This window comes from Malus sylvestris, chromosome 6 (assembly GCF_916048215.2).
Source record: "Malus sylvestris chromosome 6, drMalSylv7.2, whole genome shotgun sequence".
Classification (NCBI taxonomy): domain Eukaryota; kingdom Viridiplantae; phylum Streptophyta; class Magnoliopsida; order Rosales; family Rosaceae; genus Malus; species Malus sylvestris.
Genome location: NC_062265.1, coordinates 20,688,068 through 20,697,229, shown reverse-complemented (window position 1 = coordinate 20,697,229; position 9,162 = coordinate 20,688,068). Strand labels below are relative to the sequence as shown.

Here is a 9,162-nt window from a genome sequence, read left to right as displayed (position 1 = left end):
GCACCATAAATTGGTTTTGCTTCACATTGTCTTGATCAAGAGTGTGTGAAGTTTTTGAGAATTGTGGTTGCCCTCCATTGATGAAGCTCTTGTGGCACCATAAATTGGTTTTGCTTCACACTGTCTTGATCAAGAGTGTGTGAAGCTTTCTACGAGTTGTAGTGTTTGCATTGTTACATAAGGGAAATGTTTGAAACAGATGCAAGAGGGCTGAATAGCTTGATCTTCGTTTGCCATGCACTGAAGTTGTTGTTGGCTTGCAATAAGACTTTGTTGGTGACTATAACTTTTGTTGGGCATAAGTGCTCCTCTAGTTGAGTTGTCAAGCTTGAGGGTTTTTTATTATTTGTGAATGCTAGGAGTTCACATGTACAAGTTATACCATTCGTCTTCTGGTAGGTGGAATGAATGGTGAGTTGCTTTCATCACTTGGTTGGTGGTACGAATGTGAGTTCATTCTTCCCTTGGTTGGTGGCATGAATGGCAAGTTGCCAAATGATATTAAAGTAGGGATTGTACATTTCATCACCTAATTGGTGGCATGAAGGAGAGTACAGGTTGTACATTTTATCACCTGGTTGGTGGCATGAAGATGGGTTCCTTCTTCACCTGGTTGGTGGCATGAGTAGTAAGTTGCCAAATGATATTAGAGTACGGGTTGTACATTTCATCACCTAGTTGGTGGCATGAAGGAGAGTACGGATTATACATTTCATCACCTGGTTGGTGGCATGAAGATGAGTTCCTTTTTCACCTTTCATCACCTGGTTGGTGAGAATAAGGGCAAGGTGTCTAGGCACATTGTAGCAAGTGTCAAATGACACAAAATATGTTGAACCCTTTCAAAGCACAGTTGGCTTATGTATGAATGTGTTGGAATGTATGATTGAACGAATATACTGTAAAACTGTTCGTTTATTTGTATAGTCTTGTTGACATATACTTAGACTTTGTTTCATGTTGGAAGCATTCATGTTGAAGCTTTGAACCCGAGTGTTTCATTGCTAGGAATGTAAGAGGATTAGGATCGAGTTGCCTAAATCACCTCTTTATTGAATTCATGCCGAATAGTCTTCGTTACATAGAATGCCGAACAGCTGAAGCTTAACACTTGTACTATGTGAGTTTACTTGTAATAGTATTTCAAGTGATCAGCGTTCCATAGATGGCCAAGGGTCTTGCTATCGGAGCTTCAAAGCTTGTATGAGCCAGGGCGACTGATGCCAACAACTTCAAACGGTCCATCCCAGTTTGGACTAAGTGTTCTTTCACTCGGGACTTTGTCGCAGAGTAATCTTTTCTTCAATACCCAGTCCCCCACTTTGAAATAATAAGGTTTGACCCTTGAGTCATAGAAGTTGGAGATGCGCTGCTTGTAGGCGACATTCCTCAAGTGTGCCTGGTTTCTATGTTCTTCGACTAGATCTAAGTTGAGGGTAAGTTGTTTGTCATTTTCACTTTGCACGTAGTTTTGGACTCAGAACGTTGCTTGCTCAAGCTCAACTAGGACAACTGCCTCTGTATCAAAGGCAAGTGAGAATGGGGTTTCTCCTGTTAATGTCCGATACGAAGTGCGGTATGACCAAAGAACTTGGGGTACAAATTCTGGCCAACATCCTTTAGCCTTGTCCAAGCTGGTTTTCAAAGTTCGCTTGATTATTTTGTTGATGGCTTCAACTTGTCCATTAGACTGAGGATAAGCTGAAGAGGCAAAACATAAGTTGATGTTGAACTTAGAGCAGAACATTCTAAACTTATTGTTGTCTAACTGTCGCCCATTATCAATGACTATCGCATTGAGAATGCCAAATCCGCAAAGGATGTTCTTCTATACGAAGTCTTCTATTTTTACCTCAGTAATGGTTGCCAAGGGTTCTACTTCGGCCCACTTTGTGAAGGGCCAATGGCTGATCATAGGAGTGAGCGGCTCGGGAGATGAGTGATGAATAGTTATGTAGCGTTGACACTTATCACATGAGCGGGATATTATGATGGCATCTTGGTGGAGTGTTGGCCAGTAATATCCTTGGCGAAAAGCCTTGTGTGCTAGGGATCGATCCAGCATGATCTCCGCAGACTCCTTCATGTATTTCCCGAAAGACAGTTTTTGCCTCTGCGGGCGTAAGGCATCTTAGGTATGGTAGGTTAAAACCCCGCTTGTAGAGTTGGTCATTAATGATTAAGTAACGGGTAGCCTTGTATCGAATCTGCTTAGCTTGGACTTTGTCATTTGGAAGGGTGCCATGAGCAATGAATCTATAAATCGGGGTAATCCAACTATGCCTCTGTTGTAAGTTGCACACTTCCGCAGCCATGGTGCTTGGTGCTGCTAACAATTCGACCTGAATTTTTCTCTCAATCTTGTCTTCCACCGCTGAGGCGAAGCGAGCCAAAGCATCTACATGACTGTTTGCTGCTCGAGGAATTTGGGTGATCTGGTAGTGGAAGTGCTTGAGCAACAATTGTGTTTGTGCCAGATAGGCTGCCATGGAGCTATCCTTAGTGACAAAGTTGTTGGTGACCTGGTTAACCACCAATTGGGAGTCACTGAAGATATCAATTCGTTTAACCCCAAGGTGTTTGGACAATCGTAAGCCTGCTAGGAGGGCTTCATATTCGACCTCATTGTTCGACGCCTTGAATTTGAAACGAAGAGCATACTTCATCGCCACTTTGTCAGGGGTCATAAGGACTAGTCAAGCTCCACAACCCTGTTGGTTGGACGAGCCATCAACATATAGACTCCATGCTGGGGCTGTTGGTTCTATTTTCTGAGCTTCCGAGGGTAATGAAACCACTTCTTTAGGTGTAGAAACAATGTCAACAGGATATGTGAAGTTGGCGATGAAGTCTGCCACTGCTTGGCCCTTCTCAGCTGGCTTTGGTTGGTATGAGATGTCAAACTCACCCAATGCTATCGCCATTTGATCATTCACCTGGAAGTGTCAGGACTTTGGAGTATCTGTCGAATATGATGATTGGTAAGCACGATGATGAAGTATGCTTGAAAGTAAGGGCGAAGTTTTCGAGCAAACATGACCAATGCTAGAGCCAATTTCTCAATGTTGGAGTATTGTGTCTCCGCATCTTGTAAGGCTTTGCTAGCGTAGTAGACAGGCCGTTCGAAATTACCATCCTTTCTAATGAGAACGAAACTTATTGCTGAAGCCGATACTGACAGATAGATAATGAGAGTGTCACCAACCTCAGGTTTGGAGAGCAGATGGGCTTTACTCATGTAGTCTTTGAGGTTCTTGAATGCCTCAGCACATTCATCAGTCCATGTAATGTACTTCTTACTTCCCTTAAGTGCTTTGAAAAAAGGAGCACATCTATCTGTGGCCTTAGAGATGAACCTAGTTAAGGCTGCCATCTTGCCAGTAAAGCTTTGGATGTCTTTTGAAGTTACCGATTCCTTCATGTCGGGGATTGCTTTGATTTTCTCGGGATTAGCCTCAATGCCTCGTTGGCTTATCATGAAGCCTAAGAATTTACCAGAGCCTATGTCGAAGGCACATTTGTTAGGGTTCAACCTCATTCGATACCTTTTCAGAATGGTGAAAGTTTCAGATAGGTTGGTGATGTGTTGGTCAGCATGTTTGCTTTTGACTAGCATATCATCAACGTAAACTTCTATGTTCTTCCCAATCTGTTCGGCGAACATTGAATTGACCAATCTCTGATAAGTCGTTCCTGCATTCTTTAGGCCGAAGGGCATGACTTTATAGCAATATAATCCTCTGTCAGTAGTGAAGGCTGTGTGTTCTTGGTTCGGAGGGTTCATGAGGATTTGGTTGTATCCTGAGTAAGCATCCATGAAGCTTAGGAGTTCACACCCTGCCGTAGAGTCTATAAGTCTGTCTATGAAAGGAAGAGGAAAGCTATCATTCGGGCATCATTTGTTTAGGTCGGTGTAATCGACACACATTCTCCACAAGACCTTTTGGAGCAGGAGACTTTCCTTGGTCTGATTCTTCTTAACAAGGACAACATTTACTACCCACGTTGGATAATTGACTTCTCGGACGAAGCCTATGCCTTTGAGTTTTTCAACTTTTACCTTCATTGCCTCGTACCGTTCAGCGTCATAAGATCTTCGCTTCTGTCTCACTGGCTTGGTCTTGGGGTCAATACTTAAGTGATGACAGATGATATCGGGAGAGATGCCTGGCATGTCCTCGTATGACCAGGCAAAGACCTCAGTGTTCTCTTGTAAAAACAAGATCAATGCCAACCGAATGGGTGGTGACAAGGTGGTGTCGATCTTCACCATGCGATCCGAATAATCTTTTGAGATAGAGACCTTCTCCAACTCTTCAGCGGGTTGTGCTTGCTGGGTGAAAGAGTCATCTTGAAGATCGTCGGGTTGACTGTTGCCACCGTGAAGATCCAAGTTGGCTTCGTCTGGGCTGGTCTTTATGACTTGGTCATGTATAGAAAGGGTTTCCTTGGGCACTGACATGTGCTGTTGGTTGAACGAAGTGTTGTAACATGATCGTGCACTAAGTTGATCCCCTATGATGTAACCATTGCCATATGGGGTTGGAAATTTCATCAACAACATATGTGTGGATACCATGGTCTTGAGATCATTGATGCATGTGCGTTCGAATATGACATTGTATGCCGTTAGGCAATCAACCACCAGGAAGTTAGTGGTAATGGTAGCTGTGTAAGGGCCTGTACCAATGGTGAAAGGTAAGTGTATGCTCCCCAAAGGTTGCATGATATCACTGGAGAAGCTTATCAGAGGGGAAATCGAGCGGTCAAGCAAGTGTTCAGCTACATTAGAGCAACTCCACCCATGGAGCCTTCCCCCCTGGCAATCCACTATTGAATCCACCCTTTTGAACAGTAACTGCCTTAAATGAATAGTAACTGCCATTAATGAACAGTAATTGCCATTTGCATCTCCACCCTTGGAGCCCTCCCCCCAGGCAATAGGCAATAAAATATTAGTTTTTTTGTTTGTTTAAATAATACAAAATAAAATTATTTGTAATTTCGGATAAGATTTTTTAAATCGTTCTTGTTGCGCCACGTGTCATTTTATAAAAACAAACAATTATTTAGCGATGGATTTCGATAAGATTTTTATCCAATGTCATCGTGCCACGTGTCGTTATTTTTTGAAAATCTATGACGATAGATTTTGATCAGATTTTAACTCGTTCAAAATTGCGCCACGTGTCATTATCCGAAAAGATAATTATTGGAAATCGATTTCGATAAGAATTTTATCCAATGTCATCGTGCCACGTGTCGTTATCTTTTGAGAATCTTTGACGATAGATTTTGATCAGATTTTAACTCGTTCAAAATTGCGCCACGTGTCATTATCCGAAAATATAAAATTATTGGAGATCGATTTCGATAAGATTTTTATCCAATACGATCGTGCCATTTGTCATTATCTTTTCAAAATCTTTGAGGATAGATTTTGATTAGATTTTTAACGAATGACGGCATGCCACATGGCCTCATCTACAATCCGATCCTTTTCTGAATCGTCCATATAATCCACCATCCATTCTCACAAATCTCACACCAATTTTCTCAACATCTCTATCTCATTATTCATAATTTCTGCTTCTTCTTCACCATCCATCCTTACAATGTCTTCTTCTTCTTCAAGGATGATGTGGGAAATCGATCAGCAAGAGGAGGAATTGTTTAACCAATCTGAAGGAATGTTCAACCTTCAGATAGCCGAAAATGAGATGGAAGAGGATGAGGAAGAGGATGAGGAGCGTAGAAGGAGAGATGATGAAACAAGAATGGCCAGAGCCTCACATTCCCGTCGAGTCATCCAGACTGTTGCTCAGATATGCAGGCCCAACCGTTCAAGAAACATTGATAGAAGCAGGCAACGACGGGGTGAAGAGCTGTTGGACGATTACTTTGTCCATAACAGTGCATTTCCTGATACGTACTTCAGACGCCGTTTTAGAATGGAACGACATTTGTTCAACAGAATCATGACTGATGTTTGCAACCATGATTCTTACTTTGTGCAAAAGAAGGATGCTTGTGGTGTTATGGGTCTCCTGCCTGAGCTAAAAATCACTGCTGCGTTGCAGATGCTTGCGTATGGAGCATCTGCAGACCAAGTGGATGAGATAACGAGGATGGGGAAATCAACCATTCTTGAGGCCCTGATGAGGTTTTGCGGAGCAGTCGAATCTTTGTACTCCGCAGAGTACCTCCGAAAACCTACTCACGTGGACTTGCAAAGGCTTCTGAAGAAGGGCGAGATGCGAGGTTTTCCTAGGATGATAGGAAGCATCGATTGTATGCACTGGACGTGGAAAAACTGTCCAAGTGCATGGCAAGGCGCATATGGGGACAGAAAAGGATCAAAATCTATCATTTTGGAGGCAGTGGCATCTTTTGATACATGGATATGGCACGCCTTTTTCGGGGTAACGGGGGCTCAAAATGATCTCAACGTCCTTGCCCAATCCCCAGTGTTCAACGACGTCCTGCAAGGAAAGGCACCAAAAGTCACGTACGTCGTCAACAGACGTAGGTACGACGGGGCATACTACCTAGCTGACGGCATTTACCCACGGTGGGAAACATTTGTCAAAACAGTGCCACGCCCGCGAAGTGCAAAGGAAAAACACTTTGCAAGGTGTCAAGAGGGGTGCAGGAAGGATGTGGAGCGTTGTTTTGGTATCCTTCAAGCTCGTTGGGCGATCGTCAGGGGTGCTGCCAGAATGTTCGATGTAGAGTCACTTCGATCCATCATGATGACGTGCGTCATTCTTCACAACATGATTGTGGAAGATGAGTTTGATTATGATGCGGTTGATGAATATGAGCCAGAACCAGACACGATGAACAATTCAAGAACACGGATATATTGTGCGCATGATGGCACCGAAGAACCCGTGCAACACGAGCCATTAGAAAGGGATGGACGTTACAATGAAAGGGTCATTCAACGATATACTGCACTTCAAAGGTCATCTATGCACAATGATCGGCGAATTGACTTGATAGAGCACCAGTGGGCATTGAAACAAGCTGAAGATACTTAAGTTTATTTAGTATGTTTGTTTGTATTTGGTGTGTTTATGTAATTTTATTTGGTGTGTTTTTTGTAGTGAGTTTTTTATTATTTCGTATGTTTATGTATTTTTATTTGGTGTGTTTTTTGTAGTGAGTTTTTTATTATTTCGTATGTTTATGTAATTTTAGTTGGTGTGTTTATGTAATTCCAATTGGTGAGTTTTATTTGGTGTGTTTTATAATTTCATTATATGTGAACAATTTGATGAATTAAAGATTCTATTATTAGGATAAATATATTACGAAATTAAATACATGTACTCTCACTTTAAATAAAGTACTAACTTCAATAAAATGGAAACAACATAAATAATAAATTACAACCCAAAGTGATTGGAAAACTATGGGCTCCGATTACAAAAGTACCCTATTCCTCACCACTTAACCAAGCTGTGGTGCTAGGATCATCTTGTCTTGTTGTGCTAGGACCATCTTGTCTTGATCTCGCTTCTCTTGCACGCCTCCTTTGCACCACATCCGCTTTCTCCGACTGCCAAAAATATTTAGAATTTGGAGACATCCCTTCTAAACGCGTGTTCATAATGTCACGATCTCGTTGTGCAATTCTTTCTTCTCTAAGCAACTCCCTTTCTTGCCTAAATAGCTCTATTTCCCTCTGTTCAACTTGAAATGCTTGTTGAATAGCTGAAGCTTTTACCTCTTCTCTAGCCTTGTCAGCCTCATATTTCGTCAATTCCCGCGCCAACGTCAATTCACCTTGACGAGCAAGTTCTTGCATGTACTTTCCATAATCATTCTTGGAAGCACTCCCTTTCCTCTTTGAAGCCTTCTTACCTAGAGGCCTAATTGGATAACGGGTCGACCCAGACGCTTGTTTAGGAATGGGCGTTTCAGGCACTTCTTCTCCATCTTCTTCATCCACATGGGAGCCATGATCGGGTGTAGAGTGTGGAGGGGTGCTGTGTACAAAGGTGTTGTGTAGAGGGATGCTGTTCATGCATACTTCTGGACCAACAGGCACAACTTTGAATTTAGGACAATCTTTAACAATATTCCAACATTCCCACCGGGTGAATGATTTGTTTCTTGATTTGATTTTGGCACCATACCATGCTTGTGCTTGAAGTTGCTACAAATGAATAATATTGAAATTATTAGGTAACAAATAAATAATACAAACAAATGAATAATATTGAAATTATTAGGTAACAAATAAATAATACAAACAAATGAATAATAATGAAATTATTAGGTAACAAATAAATAATACAAACAAATGAATAATAATGAAATTATTAGGTAACAAATAAATAATACAAACAAATAATAATAATGAAATTATTAGGTAACAAATAAATAATACAAACAAATAATAATAATGAAATTATTAGGTCACAAATAAATAATACAAACAAATAATAATAATGAAATTAGGTCACAAATAAATATTGCAAACAAATAATAATAATGAAATTATTAGGTAACAAATAAATAATACAAACAAATAATAATAATGAAATTATTAGGTCACAAATAAATAATACAAACAAATAATAATGAAATTAGGTCACAAATAAATATTGCAAACAAATAAATAATACAAACAATTAGGTAACAAATAAATGAAACAAACAAATAATTATAATCAAATTAGGTAACAAAATTATAATACAAACAAATAATTATAATATATTCTTACTTCATCCGCATAATTTGCCCCACTTCGAACATTATTACTAGCTTGTGTCAAGGCATCTCTCCACGTACTAAAGGAATGGCTAAGTATTTTCCAACGACTGGATATCGATTCTTTGGTTCTTTTCCCACTCATTTGCTCAACAAATTTGGTATGAATTAAACTCCACATTTCTCGCAATTGCATCTCATTACCCGTAAGGGAATTATGAGCAACTTCAACCCAGCTAGTGCACAACGCAACATCTTCAAGAAGCGACCAATTCGAACCTGCATCAGTAGCCATTTTGTGGAAAAAATGTGGATTGAAACTTTGAGAGAAAGATAGGAATTTGATTGAAAGTAGTTGAGAAAATATGAAATTGTGGTGTAAGGTAGATGGAGAAGAAGTGGTATTTATAGAAAAGTAAAAACAAATTTTTACAATTTTTT

General features: G+C 40.4%; 1 protein-coding gene across 1 annotated transcript; it reads right to left on the bottom strand.

Moving 5' to 3' along the window:
• Positions 1-6,063: 6,063 nt before the first annotated feature.
• LOC126625512 (uncharacterized) lies at positions 6,064-8,932 on the bottom strand. Its single transcript, XM_050294585.1, has 3 exons — positions 8,735-8,932; positions 7,733-8,164; positions 6,064-6,099 (listed from the first exon to the last, which is right to left on the bottom strand). Exons 1-3 carry the CDS (start codon positions 8,915-8,917, stop codon positions 6,064-6,066), a joined length of 651 nt encoding a protein of 216 aa, XP_050150542.1. The 5' UTR covers positions 8,918-8,932.
• Between the last annotated feature and the right edge of the window lie 230 nt (positions 8,933-9,162).

Bases quoted from the DNA above. Each gene is read 5' to 3' on its own strand.
- LOC126625512 (XM_050294585.1), bottom strand. From the start codon at position 8,917: ATGCAATTGCGAGAAATGTGGAGTTTAATTCATACCAAATTTGTTGAG. The intron at 8,165-8,734 runs GTAAGAATATAT...ATTCATTTGTAG, and splicing joins GGGCAAATTATGCGGATGAA to CAACTTCAAGCACAAGCATG. The intron at 6,100-7,732 runs GTAAAAGCTTCA...CTTGGTCTGCAG, and splicing joins CTGACAAGGCTAGAGAAGAG to ATGCTCCATACGCAAGCATC.